The sequence below is a fragment of the Aulonocara sp. 'chitande type north' Nkhata Bay genome, linkage group LG7, assembly GCF_057382095.1.
Source record: "Aulonocara sp. 'chitande type north' Nkhata Bay isolate Kocher_YH1m ecotype deep benthic linkage group LG7, A_spYH_male_GT1.1, whole genome shotgun sequence".
In the NCBI taxonomy this organism is placed as follows: domain Eukaryota; kingdom Metazoa; phylum Chordata; class Actinopteri; order Cichliformes; family Cichlidae; genus Aulonocara; species Aulonocara sp. 'chitande type north' Nkhata Bay.
This window is the reverse complement of record NC_141350.1, coordinates 60,132,259-60,158,075: the sequence shown is the minus strand read 5'-3', so window position 1 is coordinate 60,158,075 and position 25,817 is coordinate 60,132,259. Positions and strand designations below refer to the sequence as shown.

The 25,817-nt window shown below is 40.0% G+C and overlaps 3 protein-coding genes across 4 annotated transcripts in view; 1 reads left to right on the top strand and 2 right to left on the bottom strand.

Moving 5' to 3' along the window:
* Positions 1 to 70: 70 nt before the first annotated feature.
* exosc6 (exosome component 6) lies at positions 71 to 2,406 on the top strand. Its single transcript, XM_086301720.1, has 2 exons — positions 71 to 750; positions 1,731 to 2,406. Exons 1-2 carry the CDS (start codon positions 473 to 475, stop codon positions 2,275 to 2,277), a joined length of 825 nt encoding a protein of 274 aa, XP_086157846.1. The 5' UTR covers positions 71 to 472; the 3' UTR covers positions 2,278 to 2,406.
* Positions 2,407 to 2,757: 351 nt separating this feature from the next.
* On the bottom strand, positions 2,758 to 9,404 carry psme3ip1 (proteasome activator subunit 3 interacting protein 1). The gene is made up of 7 exons (XM_086301718.1): positions 9,265 to 9,404; positions 7,393 to 7,524; positions 7,203 to 7,301; positions 6,076 to 6,197; positions 5,608 to 5,741; positions 4,839 to 4,924; positions 2,758 to 4,644 (listed from the first exon to the last, which is right to left on the bottom strand). Exons 2-7 carry the CDS (start codon positions 7,517 to 7,519, stop codon positions 4,397 to 4,399), a joined length of 816 nt encoding a protein of 271 aa, XP_086157844.1. The 5' UTR covers positions 7,520 to 7,524; positions 9,265 to 9,404; the 3' UTR covers positions 2,758 to 4,396.
* Positions 9,405 to 17,739: 8,335 nt separating this feature from the next.
* Positions 17,740 to 25,817, bottom strand: part of cpne2 (copine II) — a 55,011-nt gene continuing 46,933 nt past the window's right edge. For both annotated transcript variants that reach the window (XM_086301716.1, XM_086301717.1), the window contains exons 15-16: positions 20,636 to 20,872; positions 17,740 to 19,081 (exon numbers count right to left, since the gene is read on the bottom strand). In XM_086301716.1, the coding sequence (XP_086157842.1) occupies positions 18,974 to 19,081; positions 20,636 to 20,872 (345 nt within the window). In that variant the 3' untranslated portion in view covers positions 17,740 to 18,973. The remainder of the gene's footprint in view (positions 19,082 to 20,635; positions 20,873 to 25,817) is intronic.

Below are 25,817 nucleotides of genomic sequence, written 5' to 3'. Positions count from 1 at the left end.
TGTCCTTCTTAACCGAGCCCGCCACGGCAGCGACACGAACCTCTGTGCTTTGGCTGATGCAACTTAAACGGTGTCAGCTCAGATTTTTGTTGTCGTTTTTAAATATGTTAGTTGATGTAGAGAAATGTGAGAAAAGTCCGCAAGCCCAATGTATGCCAGCTTTTGTTTTAAGTACTCTAACTTTTTAAACTAATGTTGTTATTTATCTATTTACATTTTTTTAAAAGAAATGATTTTATTCTGTCCTTGATTAATAACATGTATCACTTTTTTGTGACTGTTGTTTTATGGCATACGAACTGACTAGTAATAATGATGAAATATTGATGCATCCGTACGTACTCGATATTTCGCATTTCTGATGTAATATCCTTCAGTGTACATATATTAGCGGAAGAATTTCTCCAGCATGCTATGTTTCTAGGGGAAGAGATTTCGTGCGGGACCGGTTGCTTGGTTCATTTACTTCAACATGCCGACTGACACCAAACGTGTTCGTGGTCCAGAAGTGTCTCAGAGCCCGTCTCTCTTTTCGTGCGATCCGGCGGCGGTTCTGCCCTCGAAGGGGCCCAGAGCGGACGGTCGGCGACGGGATCAGGTCGACGTGCGGCCCGTTTTCGTCCGCTGTGGCCTGGTGAGCCAAGCTAAAGGCTCCGCGTACTTGGAGGCTGGAAACACCAAGCTGATGTGCTGCGTTTACGGCCCCAGAGAAACAGACCGGAAGGATGAGACGAATATGAAATGTGGAAGGTATGGAGTTTGTTTGTTTAAATCTTTAAGCCTATTGACTGTTCTAACAACACAACAAACAAAGAAATCGTTTTCTGCTGATTAAACTGTGAAGTCATAATAAAAATACAGCCTGCTGTGTCTTACATGGATAGCAGAATTTTTGGATTTTTTTATTATTTCCCCCACTGTTCTGAACTACACATGCGTGAAAACTAGTCTAAACTTTAATAAACCACATAAACAATTGAAATGCAACAGAATTTTAACTTTTGCCCAAAACAATTGCTGGAGACATTATTGACTTAATCCAAATGCAGCACTTTTTTGTTGTTGTTGGGTTTTTTTGGGGGGGGGTTTAAAGGGATTAAAACGCTTTTTGACATATCCATCCATCCATTCGCTTCCGCTTATTCTTTTCAGGGTCGCGGGGGGCGCTGGAGCCTATCCCAGCTGTCATAGGGCGAGAGGCGGGGTACACCCTGGACAGGTCGCCAGTCTGTCGCAGGGCTAACACATAGGGACAGACAACCATTCGCGCTCACATTCACTCGCACATTCACACCTAATGGCAATTTGGATTTTCCAGTTAACCTATCCCCTCAAGCTGCATGTCTTTGGACTGTGGGAGGAAGCCGGAGTACCCGGAGGGAACCCACGCAAACACGGGGAGAACATGCAAACTCCACACAGAAAGACCCCGGCCTGATGTTGGAATTGAACTCAGGACCTTCTTGCTGTGCGGCAACAGTGCTAACCACCGTGCTGCCTTTTTGACATATCCATAAGTCATAAATGTGCACAAAGAGGCAACTCCTTGTGTTTGAAAAGAGTTTTTGTATTACTTCTCACTGTGAACTATTATTTAGTACCATAGTTAGTTTGAAAACTGAGCTTATGTGGGTATACCAATAAAGCATTCAGTTTGAAGTGGACACTGATATCTGTGACAGTTTAGAAAAAAAAAAGACTCAACCACAACTGTTTTTCTCTGTGTCCAGATTGACTACCGACATGCGCTTTGCTCCATTTTCCTGCCCGGAGAGGGGCTCCTGGATTCAGGGGAGTCAGGACAAGGACTTTTCCCTGATGTTACATGAGAGCCTGCAGCCTGCCATATGTCTCCACAAATACCCTCGCTCTCAGATCGAGGTCAACGTGATGGTTCTTGAGAACAGCGGTTCAGTTCTGGCCCATGCCGTCACATGCGCCTCTCTTGCGCTTGCAGATGCGGGGATCGAAATGTATGATCTGGTCCTCGGTTGCTCCATGCGCCAGGATGGCACCTCCTATGTGGTTGACCCCTCCTACATGGAGGAAAACTGCTGGAACTCGGTAAGCTGTGAGAACCAGGGTGGTCTGACTGTCGCATTCCTCCCAAGCCTGAACCAGATTTCTGGACTACAGTCTGATGGAGAAATGACTGAAGAGACTCTAACCGCTGGAGTGAGGACCTGCATTGAGGGATGCTATAAACTGTACCCAGTTATCCAGCATGCCCTGACAAAGGCTGTGCGCAAAGCTGCGCCATCACAATCAGAGAGCTGAGTGAACCACGAACTCCTCCGTTTATAGTCTTTCCTGTAGATCATTTCCAATCGTTACTAAAGAACTTGATCTATTTTTCCATGTGTGGTATTAGTTCATATATTAAAAGAAAAAATGAACTGAGACTCGCCTCTTTGCATTTCCTCATTAAATTATTTAACGGACTATATTTAATGTATATTCTTCCCAGGATTTGAAACTAAATGCTTCCCACAACACTGGAGAGAAATTGTTCAACTGGTATATTTTTAGTAGGTGCACTCTGGCAGTGCAAATAGCCTCATAAAAGCAATATATGCAATATAATTACAGATGGATTTGGTCACAAAAAGTTTGTCAACACCTTCTGTCACAAACAGAATTACACAACCATTAATTACACAATTATACAACCCTCTTTTATTTTGGTTTTCATTGATGAACCCTAAATCATGTCCACGGGTCATACCCAGGGCCACAATCCCGAGTACCAAACTTTGTGTTATTTTTTTTGGCACCAAGAGAGCGTTTGCCAAAAAGAGCTTAGTTATTGCAGGGCATCATAGAGACCTATCTCTGCCTTCTACATGCAGAAGTTGTCACATGTTGCTGGCTTAAAATGTAAGAAACAAAGTTACGTTTGGTGACACAGATATGGTAATCATCTACAATACAGAATAAAAATAGAAAACACTTTATTGAAAAAGCTAGAGCCTCATAGATTTACATTAGATTATTCCCTGCCTGTCAAACTGTAATCAATTGTTAAATATGCATGTTATTTTAGACCACCTCTTTCATGCACTGTATTGCCAAAAGTATTAGCTTGTCTGCCTTCACATGCATGAACTTTGGTGACATCCCATTCATAACAGACTGAAACAATGTAAAGCATGTTTCTCCTTTCTCCTCGCAAAATTCTTACTTTAACTTTGGAAAATTCTGGTCAACATTATCGACCCTTTGATTCATATTTGATAACTAGTGTCCACCCTTAAACTGGTGTGTTATATTCATTATTTATTCAGAATTATTCTTAGTCACTGCAACAGGTCATTCCACTAGTTAAGCTGCTTTGGAAGTTAAAATTGTTATGTGTACCCAACTGTTAAATGTGAAGAGAGTTGCTTACCATTAATATTAATATTATGCATGATATTGTGACTGGGGCTGAGGCCCCCAAAACATCAAATCTAGATGAATCCCTGTCTCTTTTCCTATAACCTCTCAGAAAAACAGACATTTACACTCTTTAGAGGCACCAAATTAAAAGGAATAATCATGCCCATTTCCTAAACGTGAGCCATTTTTTAAAACTTCCTGTAAATATAATGTTTCTGTTGTACTCTCAGAAACTCCAAAGTAAAACACGGCACAACACAGGGAAATCTCTTTATTTATTTCTTCTCAGACGCCCCAAAGTCTGAGACAGCAATAAACAGTCCAGTATCTTCCCAGAATAACGCAACTTTTAAACAAACATACATTACTTCACACAAATAAAAACAGAATTTTTCAATCCAAACAGACTCGGCATTCAACCCAAACGCAGTCCTGCTCTCACTCCTCTGCTGCAGATAGCTAAAAGGTGTGAGTCATGTGACAGTCTAAAGCAGTCTCTTCCTTGCTCCACAGCTGTCAATCACTGTTCCCTCAGCCAATAGCACAGCTTGCAGCCGTTGCGGCTTGGGTTGGGAAGGGAGTGTAGGGGGGGCAGGATGTCATCAGGGTAGGCAGTGCGGGATTGGTTGCTCGGCTTAAACTGCGTGACATGCAATTGAGGGAAGGAAGGGTGGAGGCGTCATGTTTGGGTGCCACAATTGCAAAACAACACAAATAGATACACAGATTTAGCTCATAATAGAGTTTAAAGTTGGTTTATTAGGGTTGTATCACTGGGCTGAACTTTGATGACGAAGAGCAACAGTTAAACTCACAGCTGTGAAAACAACAGGAATTCATAAAATGTTTGCTTGCTGTGTGTTGCAGGTGTACGACTTACTTGACAATAACTCCTGTTACCTGCAGATACGCCTCTATAAATGACTTTAATCAGTTTGTGTGTGCATGTGTTATGTGAGGTCACCTTTTCTAATTGCTGCCAACATGCGTCAGTTTGTGTGTGGATGCTGCTGTATGTCTATCTGTAGGCCCTGTTGTGCCGTGGGTACGGCGACATAATTGCGTCCACGCTACCTTCGCTGTCCGAGCTGCTGTCAGAGTCGCTGCTGCCGGAATAAACGCAGAGTCCTGGTAAAACACCGACACACACGGCCGCCGACGGCAAGTGTAGTACGCCTTGGCCGGAGCTCAAGGCGGCTGAGGGCGGCTTTGCAGTGACGCTAGGGACGGTCTGTTGATCTTTGGCTCCTGCTCCGCCCCCCTCTTCTGGAAAGCATAACTTAAGTGTAAGACCTTGTGCCAACATACAACAGTCACAGTGATTTGAACTGTAGGAAAGAGAGTAAGAGTGGTCCACTGAATCTGCATCCATTTCCACTTTTTAACAGGCTCACATGGAACAAACTCCACTGTATATTATATGAGCTGCATATTAATGTGTTTTTCTGGCTGCTGCCCACCTGTGTGTTTTTCTCCATTTCCTGTCGTTGCTGTTGTTGCCGTGATTTCCACTTTCTGTTTCTTACTGCTGTCTGATTGTGAGGAACTTGGAGAGAGAACAAAGAGATTAGAAAAACAAGACTTAAAGCTGATCCAATTAATATTTTTATATCAGCAATTTTGTGAAATTCCTGAGTGTGGCAATTATCAACAAACTCTGTCGGTGCTGTTGAAACTGTTAGTCTCTTTGAGCTCTGTACTTTGAACAAAAACAAGTCTGAGCCAGACAATAAAGAAAAGGAGACAAAGTTAGGGCCTAGATGGTGAAAACACTGGAGTATTTAAAAAACTAATTTTCCTTTATTTAACGAGAAAGCTGAAGTCATTTTCAATAGTGTGTCCTGAGCAAAGATAGCATTAAGTCAGCATGTTTATAAAGAATCTCCACTTTGAGACCCAAGAGCCTCTGGCTACAAAGTAATATTAAAGGAGAGTCAAATTTGGATTTTGGCAGGTGGAGGGCAGAGGCTAATGGCAGCTAAAAAACAAGGCAAGGCAAGTTTATTTATATAGCACAATTCAACAGCAAGGTGATTCAAAGTGCTTTACAGAGACAATAAAAAACAGAAACAAATAAAAAGCATGATTTAAAATGGAAAAAAAAGAGTAAGTTTTAAAATTTAAGCTTAAAAGTAAAACGGTGGATTTGGCGTTTTATTCAAATGCAGCTGAGAACAGGTGAAAACAACAAGAACACGTTTTAAGGATGGTGCATGTTCATGTGCATACTTGCGTCTCTTTACAGCTCCAACTAATAAATGGGCCTGTGACAGGTGGCTGGTCCTGTGCTCCACCCCTTTAGGTGCCACCTTCTTTTCAGGCTCTTTGCGGCTCTCTGCAGATGCTTGCTTCACTAGAGCGCTGTGAAGCTACACAGTTAAGGTGAAAAAAAAAAAAAAAAAACTCCTTATGGGGTCCTAGCGTGGAAAAGTGGGGGATTAAAAACTGAAGGGAGACACCAGAGAGCAGACTGGAAAGCTTTACTCAAACTAGTAAGAATATGAATGTAAAACTCAACCTCAGAAGTAGAAATCTTGCTGTGGAGGCAGTTCGTATTTGAATGAGAGTTCGAATTGCTATTGATTTTAATATAACGCAAACTTAAATGCAACTCTCATTCTGGTTTTATGTTTGCATGCTGGCTTCTACAACTCCAATCTCAAGCGTGCAAGTGCCCTGTTTGAATATGAAGGATATTCTGTATTCCAACAGCTCCTTTTTCTCCTCGTCCCTGCGTTGTTTCTCCACCAGACACTGTTGCCGGGAGACCTCGTCCAAGAAACTGCTCTCATCCTCATCCAATCCCCTCACCATGTTCTCTGTTACCATAGAAACATACTCTCAAACACATGACAAGAGAGTGACTGCATTTCCCCGAAAACAAACCAGAGACAATCTGCCATAAAAACTGCACAAACACACAAAGTAGCGTCATCTGAGGAAGCACTGAAAACAAAAATCTAACATCACTTGCAAAAATGTTGAATATGGAATTATAAATGAAAAAACTGAAGAGAGCTTTTCCAAATAAGCTCTACGTAAAAACTGGGGGTAAGTTGTCTGATACTCGAAGCAGGAGAATAAATTTCAATGTTTCCCTTAATGTAATCATTGCTTCCAAGTTGTGAAGACATTTTTGAAATCTTGAATTTCATCAGAATTAAAAGCACCAAATTATGGGAGTAGTTATTCCCATTATTTTGTTGGGAGAAGAACCTCAATTCCCAACCTGACATACAGTGGTGTGAAAGAGTTTTCCTGAATTTCCTTGGCTTTTAAGGATCCTTTGATCTACTCCACTTTAATCTCCTTTTCCACACAGGTCAATGTAGGTTTGGATTTTTGCCCCCCTAATAATAAACACCTTCATTTAAAAACTGCATTTTGTGTTTACTTGTGTTATCTTTGTCTAATATTTCAATTTGTTTAATGATCTGAAACATTTACGAGTGACAAACGTACAAGAAAATCAGGAAGGGGCACAAAGTTTCACACCACTGGAACTCTGATAAACTCTTCAAGATTAAATCTACAGACTTTACAAAGTTTCCTCAAGAGCCAAAGACAATTTTAAGGCTGATTCGGACTTGGATTAATAAGTGGACCTTAATGATGTCTAAAAATGGTGGCTTGTGCTCTAAAAAGCTTAAGTTACATTTGCTATGAAGCTGTTCAAAAACAACCTTTAGAAACTGAATATTAAAGTGTACTGACACATACTGCTGATAATACATTATTCATTATCTCTTACATCACAGAATTACAGAAGAAAAGTGTTCATTCAAACCCTAATGAAAAGTGGAGCAACACCCACAAAGACCTACTGAATTTAAACTGCTCCTCATATTCTTCTTGTTTCTTGTCTTTCTGTTCCTGCAGCCGCTCAAAGAGGGAGCGTGGGTCATACTCCTCCTCTGGGACCTCTGAGAAGTACAAAGGACAAATATAAAGGGGTTACATGCACAGTGGGACATCCTTTAGAGGTTTTGTATAGTTTTGGATATGTGTTCTTACCCTCTGGGTCGTCAGGTTTTCTGATTTTCTCCCATTCCTCCTGTCTCTTTTTCCTCCTCTCATCAAGCTCTGCTTCAGACACAAACTTCCTGCTGAGGTCGACACCTGTTCCTTCTGCTCCTTCCATTACAACTGCGCAACATAAAACACAGAAATTGGCTGACTCTTATATTGCGCTTTTCTACTCTGAGCACTCAAAGTGCTTTCTGTGTAACATTCACACTCCAATGGACGCATTGGAGAGCAATTCTCGGTTAGTGTCTTGCCCTAGAATTTTGGTATGCAGACTGGAGCAGTCGGGGATCGAACCACCAACCTTCAGATTAGACTACCTGCTCTACAGCCACACAGAAGCTCTGAATACCATTCTAAAATGTGTTGTCCCATCTCCGCACTGGACACAGACCATTTACAAGTGACTGCTCAATCAGTACCTCTGGGTTTTCCTCAAAGAACACAGAATATTAATTGATTCTTGACATAGCTCAGCAAAAAATAAGTCTATTCCATTAAAATAAGCAAAACCCTTAAAAGACTTTGTAGCTGACTACTGCGTATTCCCAATACTTACAAGTGTTAATTGTTTACAACCACCTGAGGTTACAGTCTGCTGAATAAATGTGACATGGTACTGTACAACACAATGGCATCACTAGAACAGGTTTCTGATGAAATGTCCATCTCTGCATTAAAAAAATAAAACAAAAACAATTACTACTTGTTCCAGCTGTGCCCTTTAGGGGTCGCCACATCAGATCATATGCCTCCCACTCACCCCATGCTTTGCAACCTCTTCTGTCACACTAACCCTGTGCATGTTCTCCTTCATGAAATCCATGAATCTTCTCTGTGCCCTTCCTCTTTCCCTCCTGCCTGGCAGCTCTATCGTCAACATCTTTTGAAAATATGCACTTTCCCTCCTCTGCATATGTAAAAACCATCCAAGTCTTGTTTGCCCAGCTAACTTAGTCTCCAAACCGCTCAGCCTGATCGATCCCTCGGACATACTCATTTCTAATCCTGTCCCTCATGGTCACTCCCAGTAAAAATATTAACATCTTCAACTCTGCCACATCCAGCACTGCCTCCTGTGTTTTTGTTGTCGACATCTCCAAACCACGTGTCATAACAGGTCTCACGATAGTTTATTTTGCCACGTTTCCTGACAAATCAATTTACTGGCTTGCACACTTCCTGCAAAATATTTTGGTGACTTTAAAAATAAGGTACAAAAGATGAAAACGGCCATCACGTGACAGCTTTCATTGGTTGGCATTACAGCAGATAGTATTAAGCCTGTTATTTTTATCAGTTCATCACATACAAAGCAATAATAACAAGTGCAACAGCTGGACAACACCACTGCACAATATTTCGACTAAGCTGTACCGTTCTGCGTGGTTTTATTTAGCCCTCTGATGAATATGAAGATTGAAGCCATTTTAAAACTTTAACTGACGTGAAATAAGGTGACGAGTGAATTAAGTGAGAGATCTGCTTAACTGACCGAAGCATTTGGTTTATAATGGGCCCTGATGATTCACTCACTGTTACACACAACAGCGAGAACAACGCCAGCCGCTACACAAAGTTAGTCCCTTAAAGCTGTGGACACACAAAGATGAAAGGAAACACTCACACACCTGACCTCTTGCCTATATAGCAGAGCAGCAAACTCTGAACTCGCAGATGCCTTGTGCGTTGCAAAGCCGCGGCTAACGTTAGCTTCGTTAGCGTTAAAAATAATATTTAAGAGCAACAGAACATCATGTCAAGTCTGAAAAGAAACATTTTCAGATGCATGACCAAGAAGTCTTTAGTTTAGGACTGCCTCCTATCAAGATTAAAGACCTGTATGTGGATAAACCTTACCAAGATCCAGGCTTCTCGCTAAATTAGCGCTCCAGTTTAATGATCTTTGTGTCACGCTGAAGACGGCTCGTCGCGAAATACGGCGTTCGAATTAAGTTCCGACTCACTTTTTTGTTGTTAAACGCACGCTGCTCTGTTTTCAATATATGTTAATAGATTATTTCTATTTATTTTTTAACAGAAAAGGCCTACCGAATATTACCGATGACCTAGATTTATTAGTAGACACAGTTGTTGTCAATTATTAATTATATCTACATCGTGTGCTTCTTGCGCTATAATTAAAGAGTCCCTTAATTATACGCACCATTTGTAGTTCCATTTTCCAGAAAAAATAAACAACCCAAAACCTCAAATAAATAGAGGTCTAAACAAACAATACTCAAAACAAGACGGAATAAACATGAAAATAACAAAAGACTAAAGCTTTTCAAATAAATTACATTTGCAGATAAAACCGTGAATATACAGTACAAAGTTGTATATATTCGACCTTCCCTGTAAGTTTGCCTTCTCAGATTAACTAATGAGTATAAGTAAACCCATAAAAATAAGATTGTAAGCAGTTACTAAATTGATCACAAGATGGCGCCTAAAATCCATTAATGAGGTCCAAAGGTATCTCTGGAGGACTGTTCAGCTACATTTTAAGGGTAGATGGTAATTTATTTTACTCGTTCGTCTTGTTCACGATGACCTCTTGAAGTGCCTTTTCGATTTAAGTGACAGATTCCAGATAATGGAATGTGTACGTTTAGCAAGCGGCGCCCACAGGCTACAGCCTCCTGTGTTGCTAAAGCAAAGTCCAGTTTAAAGAAAAATGATCCTCCACTCACTTAATTCTTTCCCTCTGCAAACACTTTCTTGGCTAGTTTAAAGTTTCACGGATAGTTTCAAGTGTTGCTGGACAAATGTAGGAAACATGTAGTTTCATTTGTAATAAATGGTTCCCATTTTTGTCCAGAAGCATGTTATGCTTTACGGATTGGCAAGTTGCTATCACATGACTGTACAGTGCCATGAAGTAACCTTCAGTTTCACAGTCAGATCCAACCCGTTCTTGTGACATCTGCTTTCAAAAAGCAAAAAGGATGATAAGTATAACACGAGGTTTGCAGCTTCTTACACGTGACTTCAAAAGCCAGTGGATGACATCACTGGCCTCACATCATGCAAACACAATTTTTCAAGCATAACTTATTTTTAGAATCACTTTTATATTTTGAAAATTTGTTCCGGTTTAATAGTCCAACCTCTGACAGCCTAACCTGCTGCAGTAAGTGTTTGCCCGTCGCTGAGCCTGGTTTTCCTAGAAGTCAGTTGCTTTTAAAAGGAAGTTCTTCCTTCCAGCCATATCAAGTGCTTAATCAGGGGGATCATGCGATTGTTGGAGTTTTATCTCTAATAAAGTAGGGCATTTACTTTAAGATCTCTAAGCTCCTTAAGGGCACTGATGTTGTATATTGGTGCTATATAAATAAAACCTAAAGAAAGAAAAGAAAACCATTCCAATGGTTTTATTCAGCTGAGGGTTACATTATATCGAAGTTAAGTCAGATATTATAAATGATTCCTCATTTAATGATGCACTACGACCAAAATAGTAACTATTGATGATTGCTAAGCTGAAAAACTGAAATTACAAGACAATATATTCTGTCCCAGTCCAATGAAAGTAATGGCCTCAGCCATAGTGTCTCTAAAATAACTGTTGTTTGTTCAAAACGCATGCACATAACTGAAACCCAAATGTTCTTGTGGGTTGATTAGTCAGTCTGATGTGCTGTTTTTACCAATCAGCTGGGGAGTGAGCCTTTCAGTGCCTTTTAGTAATTATACATGCTTCCACAAATGCAGCGAGGTTATTATTTATTTATATTATCAACATGTTGTCAGGTCCTGTGATAAAATGCATTGCACCATGGAGATTAATGCTAAAAGCTCAGTCATATTTTAAAGGAACAGTTCACCACTTATGGGTGTTGGGATTTGTATCAGTTTTGATGTTTCGACTGCAACGATAAGGCAGCAGCTAGTAAACGTATGCAAGCATGAAAAAAAAGAAAAAGATTTTGTACAGGCTAAATAAAAGTAGGGCTGCCCAATTATTTGTATTTTAATTTGGCCTTCCGCTATTTAACGAGCATCGCTCCGACTGTTAAAACTCAAAACAACAGGAAATCAGACGCTCCCTAAAATCAATGTAGCACCACGTGTGTACATGTACCGATCGCCGCTGTTCCCTGCAGCACGCAGCTTCAAGTTTCTTAGATGCAGTCTGGACACAAATATGCAACGAAATTTAAATGCCACTACAGAAAGTCACTGCAGAGGATGAAGAGCTTGCCCCTCAAAGCGGATCAACATCTAAATTACGGAAAGTAATAAAGAAGAAATCAAATGCAACGAGTGCCGTGTGTTTGCAACACAAAGCAACACAATGTATTCAAACTGCACAAATTACAGCAGAATTAATTCATGAATGCGAAGAAAAACAATGAAATGCTAACGTGAATCATCCAGCATCAACTCAGGCGTCCATAATAGCGAGCCTGTAGGCTACAGCGCGCGTCTGTGTATCCGTCCACATCACAAAGACGCACTGAAATCACCAATGCAATTGCATTTCATTCGGTGTCCAGTGAGCACGGCGAGTAACGAATCCTTTGAGAAAATGGTCCGCCTGCTAGACAACAGATATGTTATCATTCCACCAAAGTGGCAATACCTGTGTGTATTTTCCCAGCTGGAGCAAAAGACTTTATGTTATTTATCTGCCACTTTTAATTTATTAAATGTATTGAAAGATTTTTACAGATGTAAAAGTAAAATTCTGTTTACATTACAGTAGATTTGGCATCAGATCAATATTGATATTAATACTTGTATGCATAATAATCTGTGTAGGCTTTAAAAAAATCCAGTAGTTCTAAATACAGTAAAAGGAATTAAAGGAAAAAGAAGAACATCTGACCCCTGCAGTGAGGGCATGTGGTGGCCCTGTTATGCTGTGGTTTGGATCCACTTGTGTTTGGGAAGGGTCACTGCAGGTCAATACACAGCTGTAGGGAGAGATAACCTTTTCCCTAAGATGAAACATTCATATCTTGTTGAGAGTGGTTTGATGAGTATCCAAATGATGTGAATCACACGCTGTGGTCTTGATAGTCACCTGAATCCAACCCAACAAAATATCTGTATTTTGAAGTCTCCATCACCAGGTGAAAGAATATGTGTTGCATGATTGTTGTTTATCTCTTCAGTAGAGTTCTAGAGAATGCCAAATTCCAGTGAAGCCACCAACAGCTATGACACTTTCTGTTGTTTTCTTTTACTCATTCCCCATCTGCATCTGTGAATAATTTCATTTTTTATTTTACATAAACAAATAACATAATACAAACTTGACTCTGATCCTTCAGATTTGCAGAGACAACAACATAACCACGCTGTTTCCCATCCACATCCAGGGCCAATCAGTTACTGATCAGCCTGACTTTCAAATAAATAAATAAATGAATAAATAAATAAAATACAAACACACTCACTGGGAGAACATGCAGACTCCGAACAGAAAGGCCCCAGCTGACCAGATGCAACAGTGCCAATCTCTGCATCATGCCCTTGTTGGCTGTCTGTTTCTGTACAAATGTTAGACATTAGTTTAGATTTATAACTCAAGAGCCAGATCCTACGCCACCAGAGCTCGGCGGTGTGCGTACACCTGAAATAGCTTTAGAAATGTTTACTTTCCCGATGTGGCTGGTCTCTGAGCATTGCAGCCTCACTGTCACCCTCTCTCTTCGTCTTTGGAGACACACATGTTTCTAACCGAAAGGTTCTCTGCAGATGAAGAAGAGGATGGGTTGTCGTGGAAACTGAATCATAGGCTGGTAGCTACGGTGACAATTGCATACAGTCATTTGCTGCTGTGAACACAAAGTGCACACAGAAACAGAGGTGCAGACCTAAACTAATGCTGTGGAAAATCAGGAAGATTCTATAGTTTGCATATACACACTGGCCAACTGTGTGTCCACTGCTCAACCTTTGTGCACCTCTGTCTCCATGTTCTTCTGTCTCTGCATCGTGACCCTATTTCACGTCTCCTGAGCTCTGTCCATCTCCTGTTCTTGTTTTAGTCTCTTTATCTATGTCACCCTCTCTCCCTCGCTCTGCCTCTCTGCCTGAGTGCTTTTCTTAGCCCATCAGAATTGTGTCACTTTCTCCAGCACGGTAATGTAGAGATGTAATGGCTGCCCCTAAAGGGAGCACAGAACCTGTTGAATATTCTGCCTTTCTACCTGCACCTGAGCCCTGCTCTTTGCTCCCTCTCCAGGGCTCCATTATGGATTATTCACCTTAAAATTGGATTTTTGCCATTGCAGCTAACATTCTCAGAAAGTGTTGCTGAAAGCTGGAGCTTCATGGAAAAGGAAAACCTGTAATTACACTTTTTGTTCATATTGTACCCACTGGAGGAGCAATACAGTTTTCTCCACACTGGTAACCCGAAAGGCTGAAAATTAAGCAGAAAAAGTGGAAAAGTCAGAAACTGAAGTTCATCTGATGAACATATTTAGAGCCTTGTACAAAAAAGGGTTTAAGTATTTTTACTTAAGGTTAATAACAACCGTCTTGGGGTGAATCTTACTTATAACTCACTTATTTGGATTGTATTAAAGTTTTTTGGAATGGTTCCTGTAGCCTTCAGTTGTCTTCTGGGACTCGTTTTGTGGTGTTCTTACCTTTTAGTGCATTTATAATGGAGGTATTTAAAAAATAATATGGCCTGCTGTGAAGTACAAATGGTCCAAGAAGTCTAGTATTTTTTAAAATCTGTTGCTTAACAATAATTAGCTCTCTGTGTGTGTTGGAAAGGTTGGAAATTGAAAACAACAATCCTGGTTCTGTCCAGAAGTAACAAAATCTACCTAGCAGTGATTGTAAAATGTAAAAGTACATGCAGAATTCTTGTGACTCTCTTGTCAAGCGCACAGAAGACAAAGAAAATGCCTTTGCATTTCATCAGCAAATCTCACTCTTCAAGACGTTTCAGTTAAAGGGTCAGATAAAAGTCATTAAAAAAGGAAGTAGTGTAGGCTTCCACTCTCAGGTGCTCAGATGGGCAAGAAAATATGTAAGCGTGCACAAGAAACAATAATAACAGGTAGACTACAGATTGTAGTCATCTGATTTTACCCCTCCCAGTTCAAGCGCATAATCCAACAGCTCTGGCTCCCATTAATCGATATTGACTGTATACATCACTCGAGCCTAACAATAAGTAATTTTACATGTTTTTTTGTTTTTTGTTTTAAAGCCCCGTATTCATTCAGGTAGATGAGGCTTGAAGTGAGGAGGATGAGGGTTCATTTGTGTTTTCACGTCTTTGTTGAAGGTAACCCTTATAAAATGGTACGATCCTTCACATCTCAAGTCAGTAAGTGCAGACAAAAGTTAAAATTTGCCTCCATGACACACGAACATACGAGTTCTCTACTCATTCATCTTTGTCCTACCACAGATTAAGTGGCTGGTCTCTACCCACACACATTAAATATGATTTGGCAGAATGACAATATCCATCTCAGCCACTGTATTCAAGATAGTGGGATAACATGGTAGCTTCCACAAACTCTCACCCACTCCTGTCTATTTTAAATTGATTAATTCCAAGTTTGTTTGTTTTTTGAGAAAATCAGTTTGTTGGAAGATGTAATTACACTCTCAATGTACCTTTAAGGGTACTTCAAGTTAACAAGTGATGGTTAAGAAGAAAATTAATTACAAAATGAAGATCTAGAACTAAACTAGAGAAATCATTTTCACTACACACCTTCTGTTATATTTCTAACAATGCAGTTTGGTGACAGTTCCGACAGCTTTGAGATGTTTTGTGTTACCACTCTGACTTAAAAAAAAAAAGCGAAAAAGTCCCTGTTGTTCTAGGTAGACTTTGTGCACAGTTTTCCAAGAATCTTAGCAGGTTGCTTCTTCCAAGTATCTTGTCGCACGAGTCTTTTGTGGATTCAAGCTGTTTCCGTGTCTTCAGTATCTTCCTTGAAATCCGGACTGACTTCAGGAAGTTGACATCAGTGCTCTGTGGGGATCAAAACCCTCTGTTGTCGGACTTCTTGTTCTTCTTGTCACCGCAGGTGGTTCTTTATGACTGTATATGAAAGGGCCTGTTATCTGTCTGCACAATACCGTGGCTCAGAATCAGACTAACATGGGCGTTGAATTTAATGCGCAAAATTGGACTAGATCAAAATTAATTTGGTTAATTGGATTGTGGGATGTGTATTCAGTTCTCATTAAGATCTTGGCAGGAGAACTGTACATCTGGAGCTGAGCTCAGCTGGCTGACTTGAGATTGAAAAACAGGGTGACAGTCAAGGTGTGAAGATAACATTTAAATTCTCCCAGTGTGTTAATAAGCTAAACATTTAACATAGAATTTTTCAATTCTCTTTAATGGATTAAATCTTTGCTGCTCAAATAAGAGACTCAATCTCAAAGCCTTTAGAAACATAGTTTGTCAAATGGGACTAGAAGGTGATTTGATCTTGTGATGATGGTCAGAAACAAGTGTTTCAGTCCATCTGAGCTCAGTTCACTGGCATCATTAAGGATGGCATGGGTGTCTTAGTTTAGTGTGGTGCCGCTGTAAAAAGCGTTGCTATGACAACCTGACAGACAAATAATATACGAAAATGTCAATAAGTAATTTGCATTTTGAGGCAAACCACACACACCCGGGAGCAACATTGTTTTTTAATCTGGCAATTATTACATACAGTGTGTCCAAGGTAGTTTGTATCAAAGTCAGAGGTGTTAAACCACAGGACTATAAAATCCACAGTCTGTCCACAGAGGTTCAAGAAGTTTCTTTTCCTCTCTGTAGTATTTCATGTTTCTAAGCTGCCAAATTTTATGTAAGCTGAAATTAGTCTCCTTAGTCTGTTTAATAGCGGCAAGCTGTAATTCATGATCTCTTGAGTCTAAGCAAAACCAATGGGAAAAATCAGAGGTGAGTCATGTGGAGTTAAAGTATATAAGTGTCCACCACCCACATCTCTGTGTCTGTAAAATTTGCTCTTATGTATAGAGGCAGGTGTAGAAGCTTGGGGTGAGTGAACATCTATTTGTATTTATTTGTTTCTATGTGGTTGCTTTAAAGGTTGCATTTCCTCTTCTGTAGTAATTTTGTAACTCTTCATAGTCACCCTGCATCACTGGTGTTAAACGTCTTATTGTGGTCCCTTTACATTGCGTTGTAGCTGTTTCTATGTTGCATAGCTTCAGATAATTTTGTATCTCTTTGTGGGTGTTTGTTTTTAGTTTTGTTGCATCATTTTGTGGCTACTTTTTTGTGGTTATTTTGAGAATATTCATACAGCGTTATTTCCAAAAGCTGTAGATAAAAACACAATGCCATCCAGCTTTCCTCTTATCCAGTCATGTGGGTCATGTGAGTTTATCTCTGCTGTTATTGGGCAAGAAGCAGGGTACACCCTGGAAAAGTTGCCAAACTGCTGCAGGGCTAACACATGGAGACAGACAACCCAGGACCTTTGCTGTGAGCCAAACGTGCTAATCAATGCACCACCTGCAAAAACGACTACCACTGCTGCCCCAAAATTTACTGTGATTTTTGCACATTAAAGTTGATGAAATTTTATTACTAAAAAAAACCATTTCAACAACACTGGAAACAAGGCCCTGCGACAAACTGGCGACCTGTCCAGGGTGTACCCTAGCTCTCGCCCTATAACAGCTGGGATAGGCTCCAGCGCCCCCCGCGACCCTGAAAAGGATAAGCGGAAGTGAATGGATGGATGGATACAATTCTGAAAAACACACCGGATCGAGCATTTTACATCTAATTTGGTTAACGGACAAAAGTCAGCAACATGAGTATAAAAAGAGCAACTCCGAGAGGCAGGGGTATCAGTGGGCAGGGTTCACTTCTCTGTTAAAACCACATTGTTAAAGACCACAGGTCACATTTGCATTCAGAGAATCTGGAGAATTTTCAATATATAAGTCAGAAGGATCCAGATAAATGCTGAATGGCTGTGATCTTTAGGTTCTTAGATGGTAGTGCTTTAAAAAAAAATTCAGAGACTTATAAGTGCACAGCCTAGACTAGTGCACAGATCTTTGGTAACTTGCAATGTTTGAAGACATCGTTAATTCTGTACCAAGTGTTATAGCAACATGTGCTGCTGTCCCGACATCATTTTCAGGGAAGTCAATGTTCTCCACATTATCAGAGTGTGGCTCGGTCCTACAGTTCAGAGCCGCCATTCAATGAAAAATTTAATGGACTATAAAACAAAGAGAATGCAACTAAAATCATAGATCAACCAGGATAACACGTGGTTTCAAAGTTACAGCATCATACTGCTAGTCTCATAAGTACTCAATGGAAGTTGTGCAATAGGCATTGCACAGAGGCCAAGAGACTTTTCCTTTACTTTATTATCCTGAGTGTGGACATAGACACAACTTTATAAAATTAATAGCAACACATTTAGTACAAAGATGCACAGCAATACACATTTCAGTTTAATTACACGATTCAGCACTGCATAAAAAGTACATTAAAAACATGGCATAAACATTGGCTTCTTATAACATAAACAGTGTCATAGAAATATACATTCGATATATGCATATCAGAACCTTCTCTGCTCTCTCTGCCCTCTCCAGTTGTTAAGGCTGTGACAGCTGCAGCCTCTGTCTTTATCACGTAATACTTTCTTTGCAACAGAATCTCATAAAATATTTACAAAATCTGGTAAGTACATAATTTGAGGAAAAAAACCCATCATGCATTTGTGATCATCAGTTTGTAAACAGTGAGTAGATACTGGCAACATGCAGGATGAACTTAAGTCATAAGTAAAATACACGGATTTTTTAAAAGCTAGCAAAACGGCCTACTGAATACACTCAGTGTCCAACATCTGTCCTGTGGTAGTGCTACAGCTGCCAGTATGCCTCATTCTTCTCTGGTTATGTCCTCTTTACTTCACCAAGGATAGTGGAGCATTAAATCTGCCTCCCAGATAACTGCTGATCAAAACTTTTAAACAGAACCCTTCCCCCTGGAGGGTTAAATAAATGCTGCTCTGTTGAGACTCAGTGTATGAGTCCATCACACATGAGCACAAAAGCAAACAGCTTTCATCTGATATGCTACCTGAAAAGGTACAAGAATAAAGAGGAATCAACCACTGATACAGTTCAGCTTAAAGAGGACTTCACACAAAGGAGTTGTATGTATCACATGGTATCAATCACAAGACACATACACATGCAAAAAGCAAAAGAAAAAAAATACATCCTGATAAGTTAATTTATTTTCCCCTAAACAGGCCAGTGTTTCACCTGCATTTTATCTGCACATTTTGGACATGCAAGGTACTCTACACATTATCATCACTGATCTGTGTGCTGGAAAGACTGAAGAAAGAAAGAGTATCACTTCAGATGGGTTTACACTGAAAACTGACCAAACATTCTTTAATCAGTGAAAACTTAGAGATGTCTTCAACGTTGGATTTTTTTTTCCACAACTAATTTTTGTCTACTGCTGACATATACTGTACAGTTTCGTTCTGTTTTGTTTGCCATTAACAAAAAGGAGGGGTTTTGTCAAGCTCTTGTATCTCATGTGGGCTCTCGTCTTCGGGGCGTCTCACTCTGGTGCTGGGTTAATGGGCGGTAGATTCCGCTGTTTAAAGTACTGGGTGACCTGCTGAGGCAGCTCAGCCAGAACTGACTTTGCAAGGGTTTCCTTGGGCGCCTGAGAGGAAGAGAAAAAAACAACACATTGCGTTTTAGATTGAATAAAGTGAAAGATTTAAAATGAGACATTTTCACTCTCGTACAGAAACCTTGGCCTTTTTAATACACTCACTGTGAAATTGTGTGTGGAGTGTGTTCAAAACAGTCGGCTTGTGCATTAGCCATTTACCCTGTCACTTACCAAGTGCAATATGTGTACAGCGTCCATATGAGTGAAGACAGAATTCTTAAATTAACCATAAATGCATAATAACTACTCTTACGTTTTATACTACTAAGTGTTGAGGTATTGTAGACAAGTTACCACTAAGCACATTAACTTGTTCACCAGTGTGTGACAATCGTGATGACAATGTAGGATCAAGTGAATAATGCCCCAGTCTCAAAGGCTTAGAGACCAGTCTATGACCATCTGACGACCACTGGTTGTGAGAGGATAAATGAATATTCCCTGAGTGACTGCAAGTGGTCGCTAGAGGTTGATGGCATTCGCTGGGAAAAATAACAATTTGATAAATAAAACTGAGCTAAACTGAATTCAGTGTGTCAATGATGTCATGTGGTAAAGCTCAGTATTTTAAAGCTAATGCTTTGACTGCTTTCACCTTACTTATAAATGTTTAATCCTTTTCCTTATTTCCTGTCATCTCTAAACAGGTACAGTGACAGATGCTCTTAAGTAAAAAGGTTGCTAAGTAATATCTTTATACCAAAAGCTGTACAGCAGCCTTCATAAAGCTCTAAACACTCTGTTTCATAGATTTTCTACTGTTAATATGGTCATCTCTGCCCAAACCCCTGAGGTACAGCTAATCAAACTGGGAAACAACACTACCTTAGTGGAGCCCAGGACCCATCATACTTAGCTTGAACCGAGCATCAAGTCCCATTTTAACTTGTTAAAAAAAACTGTTAACTTTCAAAGTAGCACTATACAACCCTAATGATAATAATTAGTACAAAAGAATCTACCCTCCCAGCACAGCTTATCAATCAGGTCACTCTAATTTCCACATTTCCTCTCTGTCTTAGGCTTCATTTCTCTCTCTTCCTCTCTGTTCAGTCAGTTGCTGTCTCTTAACCTCCCACCAACAATCTGGAATGAAGCCAGTAAACACTGTCTGTTCCTCCCACTACAGAGGAAATCAACTCGCCCACCATCAGCCCACACACACACACACACACACACACACACACACACACACACACACACACACAGACAAAAAATAAACACATAAAAAGACGATGACAAAACCCAAAATGCCCTAATGAGCCCTCCTGTGCACAGCCTGAAAATGTGCACACACTAATTAACCAGTGTGCTGACCTGCAGCAAGCATGTATGAAGCCTCATTAAAATGAACACATTTCAGCCTTGTGTATTATGTGAAATCTGCAACATTATGAGAAGAAACTGAATTCTTTTTATGTAAACAGAAAGAATTTCGTGTTACATGTATTCGAGGGCAGCATCAGCCAATTTGGAGAATAAGAACATATCAGACTGGGTGTTTATACATATTTGTGTGTATCTACTGAAACCAATACTTACGTTGCGGAAATCCCTGAAAGGGACAAACTGCACAATATCCCGAACAGCCTCCTCTCCTGTGCTGGACCTCAAAACGCTGGCGTCCCCATCCAGGAACTCCATGGCGGCAAAGTCGGCATTGCCCACGCCAATGATGATGATGGACATGGGTAGCTTCGATGCCTGCACAATAGCGTCGCGCGTCTCATCCATATCGCTGATGACACCGTCTGTTATAATGAGCAGTGTAAAGTACTGCTGCAGAGGGGAAGAAGGATGGTGCGAGAAAAAATGAGAAGAATTAGCAAACAACAAAAAGTTATTTTTAGTTGAGCTCTTGAAGATGAATCTACAACTACAAAAAGACTTGAAACACAAATTCAGTAATGATCATTATGCTGTGAATAATGGTAAACAGAGTCGCATATTGCGGATGAAGAGGAAAAAGAGTGCTAGAAAAACAAAACAAAACAGATATTATTACGAGTGATGGTGAAGAAGAGTCAAATACAACGCAGAAATAAAGCCTTTCTGCATTTCATCAAGCTGAACTCCATCTGAACTCCATTTGTGCCAATGAAAAGAAAAAATCATGACAAAATAATGGAAATGAAAGATAAATGGCTGGATTTATTGTAACTTAGTTTCGGCGTTAAAGTAAATTCAGATCACTTCAAGATTATTTCTATAGCATCACAAACACAGTTGCCTTAAGGCACTCCAAGATAAAGACTACCGTATTATTGAGACCCCAATAAGCAAACACCTGGCAACAGTGAAAAGAAAAAACTGAGTTCTAAAAGAGTAAGAAAACTACAAAACAAGAAAAAAGTAGTCAAACAGATGAGAACAAGACTTGTGGATGAGCATAAAATTATTTGCATTGTAGTTGCCTCCCAGGATGCTCCCAGGAGACCTTCATGCTAACTTCTAGTCAACTTTAACAAAATTCATAATTCAAATGTTCACCCTCTATCAAAATATAGATATGAATGTAGCTGAGGACCCCTGGCTGACCAAAGCACCTTTGAAAAATGGTGGGGGGTGGTGTTACGAGTCCAGCATGTATGGGTGCAAATGTGTCTTTGCTGACAGAAGAAAAACAATAAGGATGCAGCAAAACTCAGTGGACGACGTTTCCTCACTGAGCAGGATGCAGAATGTGTTTAAAAAGCTACATCTCCAATAGTTCTTTCTGTGTTCTGATGCAAATGTATTTAAAAAGAAGAAGAAGCTAAGACTACATGCTTTAATGTGGGATTATTTTATAACAAAAAACCCAAATAAAACTGTCCAAATACATAACTGCTGGACTATATCTCTCTCTGGCACAAAATAGCATGCATCAATTCTGCATAATGAAATGCAAATGGTTGTCCTACGATAAGAACAGACAAAGTGACGATGCACACTGACTTTTCTTGGAAGAAAATCGCACTTCCACGTGACACGCAAACAGTCACACACGCGAGGACGACTCTGAAGCCTGTCTCTTTAATGTGCTAACAGCAGCGCTCATTAGAGAATCATTATCACACAGACAGACAGGGTCGCTCACACACTGAGGCACGCACAGACTGCGCTGGCCTGCAGCCTGGGTGTGTACGCGTGTCACTGGCAGGAGCGTGATCATACACACTCGCACAGTCTGCAGTCGCAGGTTCTCTCATTATCTGAGAAACAGAAACGCCAAGGCTGAGGAGTAGCTGATTTGTGAAGCCTACCCACTGACTTTCTCCAACACACACCAGTCTAACCAGTAACTCAGCGTGTAGCCTGTGCGCACGCACGCGCATTTGTGCTGCAGCTGTTACATCCTCATTGTCTGTTATTCCTTCCTAATTTCAACCCGTGTTTGAACTCGCTGTAATATAAGACAAGAAAAGGGTCTGCAATCATTTCCTTACAGAAACAAAAGGATTCTGGCGCACAACACACAGACGAGTACAAGCCTTTGTGTATTCTGCTCATGTATTTTTTCTCCACAGGGTGACAGGGTACAATTAGGGACAAAAAGCACCGTGGGAGCATAATGATACCCAGCCACTACACTCTCGTCACATATAGGCAGTAGAAATGCCAGTGGATATGTACAGGAGAAGGACATGTATATGTTTAAAGTTTGTAGATCCCAAACTTCAGCGAGTGCTGCACATCTATATACTCATACCAATGACAACATCACGTGGAGCCTTATGCATGAGAACACTGTCTCTGCTCCGGTGCTTTTTGTTTGTTTTTGTACACTCTATAGTGTTTATAAAGCAGCAGAAGAGCAACGTGGCATAATTCTGTTTTTGACACAAAGATAAATATCATAAAAGGAAGTTACGATAAATCATAAGAATGTGTCGGCCCCGGTGTTCGAGGAACACTACCAAGAAACGCTGCCAAAATAGAACGTCTTTTTTGGATGTGTCATAGAGCCTTAGGGTTGCTCTTATTTTGGGTTTTAGGTGTTAGCTTCACTGACATATAATAAGCCACTGGAAGTACAGCATGTTGCAGTTCAGTCGTTTTTTTTGCATGAAAGCCAATTCAGATCAGGCAAGCTCAGCTGAAATATGCTATTCATGACTTTTTCTGCTGCTAAAGGTGTTTGGGATGTATATGTGTCTCGAAAGTACCCAGCATTACAGTAGAACTGCTGCAAGCACAACTGCGCTTATGATAAGATCGCTCAGGCTATCTAAAATGAACTAAAAATAAAAGATAAATAAAATAAATAATAAATAAAATTTTATTTATATAGCACCTTTCTAGACAGAAATCACAAAGTGCTGCACATAGGATAACAAATAATAAAAGGGTAAAACAGACAATATAAAACAGGCAGAAATTGAACCAAAAACAGTTTTAAAAAGGTGAGTTTTGAGTTGTTTTTTGAAAACAACTACCAAGTCCGGAAATGTAGGGAGATGCCAGTCCATGCAAGGCTCTAAATGTCAAGACCAGGATCTTAAAATGTACTCTAAATTCAACAGGAAGCCAGTATAGCTGAAATAGCAATGGTGTCACATGTGACTACTTGGAGGATTTTGTCAACAGTCTACCTGCAGCGTTTTGCACAACCTGCAGACGATCCAGAGAACCTTTGCTTAGACACATAAACAAAGAGCTACAATAGTCCAAGCGTGAGGAAATAAATGCATGTATAGCAATCTCCAGTTCAGGGCGAGATAAAATAGGGCTTAACTTAGCCACATTTCTTAAATGATAAAAACAAGACTGAACCAGAGATTTCACATGCCCATCCAATGTAAGAGTCGAGTCAAAAGTGACACCTAAATTCCTGATAGAGGATTTAACATACACAGAAAGAGGACCAAGGGCTTTCACTATCTGGGATACAAATCTGTCCGGAGCACATATGAGGACTTCAGTTTTCCCCTCGTTGAGTTGGAGGAAATTTACAGCCATCCAATGTTTGATACAATCTAAGCAGTCATTTAAAAGCTGAAGCTTAGATAAATCCTGGGGCTTAAAAGAGATGTACAACTGAATATCATCAGAATAACAGTGATAAGAGATGTCCTCAAAAGAGCCCATTAAATGCTGGAATGGGAGAAGATATATTAAGAACATTAAAGGCCCCAAAACCGAACCCTGAGGGACATCACAAGTAAGGGAGGTAGAAGATGACCTAAAATCGGGGACCACCACAGAAAAAGATCGGTTATGTAGATATGAGGAGAACCACTCCAAGGCAGTACCCGATACACCAACCCAATGTTTAAGCCTTTCGAGGAGGATGTGGTGGTCAACAGTGTCAAAAGCCGATGATCACAGACAAACTTTAAACAAGTCCATCCAGCAGCGACTGATTGAGTCCTACCCAGAACCGAGCCACTGGCACGAGAATGAAAAAACAAGAAGCCTCCCTGGTCAGTGTCTCAGCTGCAATGAGGTGTAAGATAGAAGAAGCTAGGACAGACGTCGTCACTCCAGTCTGCCACCTTCCTTCCTGACACGCTGATCTACATACCAGGAGACCGAGCCAACAGATGCACACACTTGTTAGCTCCGTCAGCCATCAGTGTAGTTAAATTGTGAGTATCAACTTCCCTGACAGGCATTCCCTGTCGACTATTACTGGTTAGTAAATAAATATTAGTGTAATGTTTGCATTTCTCTGGTGTGAGATATGACATATGTATACATATGGCTACTAAATTGAATGAAGGGAAACTTACTAACTGCACGCCATAAAGGGCAGAGCACCATCGAACAGCAAAAGCAGAAAAATGGCAAAAACTGAGATTGAATCAAAAAAGAGCCTAAATACCTGTGACACAGAATCACAATAAAACATAAGACTCCCATGTTTGGCCTATATAGATAGTTTACAGACTTTCTAAGGTGAATGTTTATTTTTTTATAACTCAGTGTGTCCTTAAAAAATGTGAGGAAACTGGGTAAATGGAGGCCCAAATAAGAAGTGGCAGGCCTACAAACTATCTATGGCAGATTAACTGTATTTAAGAGTCATGTACAAGAAACAGGAAAAATCCAGTAAGCCAGATCTGACACAGTACCTGAGAGATTCATCTGGCCCTTCGACTAATCCGTCTACTGCTCATTAGGTTTAGAGGGCGATTAATAGGACCAGGTAGATTTGGGTTTTTTAACTCTCAAGATATTTCAGTGCAAACCAAATGAGTTTGTAATCACTAAAAGTAAATAAATAAATTCAACTTTTCCATAAAGTATGAAGCTATAAAATATCAAAGTGAATGAGCGCCTTCCAGCACAGTCCTAATTTGATTCTTGGCATCCAATCAGAAATGTCTCTTTTTTTACATTTACTTTTAAAAACTATCAAAATTAACTTTGATTTAACTTTAATTTCATCGGTGTCTTGGGCATAAAAACCTGCATATAAAGAATCGCTGATCAAATCTAAATTGTAAAATGAAGTTTTAAGAAGTTTTTGCTTTTTTTTGTTGAAGTAGAATTTTTATTGAGTAAAATAATTGTCTGTTTCCAGGAATATACAGTAACATAACGTGCTTCATCCTATGGTTCTGCTTACACTTTAGCTTTTATGTTTTAATCCACAACTACTACTAATCAGACTGCAATGGACTTGAATGGGAATAAAGAAAATACTCAAACAATTGATCAAAGAAATCACAACACATATACATATAACATGCAATCTGTTGGGTATATGGTCTCTCTGGATTAGCAGAGAATCACACAA

Coding starts and splice junctions, on each gene's coding strand:
- exosc6 (XM_086301720.1), top strand. CDS start 473: ATGCCGACTGACACCAAACGTGTTCGTGGTCCAGAAGTGTCTCAGAGC. Junction 751..1,730: donor ACGAATATGAAATGTGGAAG/GTATGGAGTTTG, acceptor CTCTGTGTCCAG/ATTGACTACCGACATGCGCT.
- psme3ip1 (XM_086301718.1), bottom strand. CDS start 7,519: ATGGAAGGAGCAGAAGGAACAGGTGTCGACCTCAGCAGGAAGTTTGTG. Junction 6,198..7,202: donor TGAGGAGCAGTTTAAATTCA/GTAGGTCTTTGT, acceptor CTATGGTAACAG/AGAACATGGTGAGGGGATTG. Junction 5,742..6,075: donor AGGAGCTGTTGGAATACAGA/ATATCCTTCATA, acceptor GTGTAGCTTCAC/AGCGCTCTAGTGAAGCAAGC.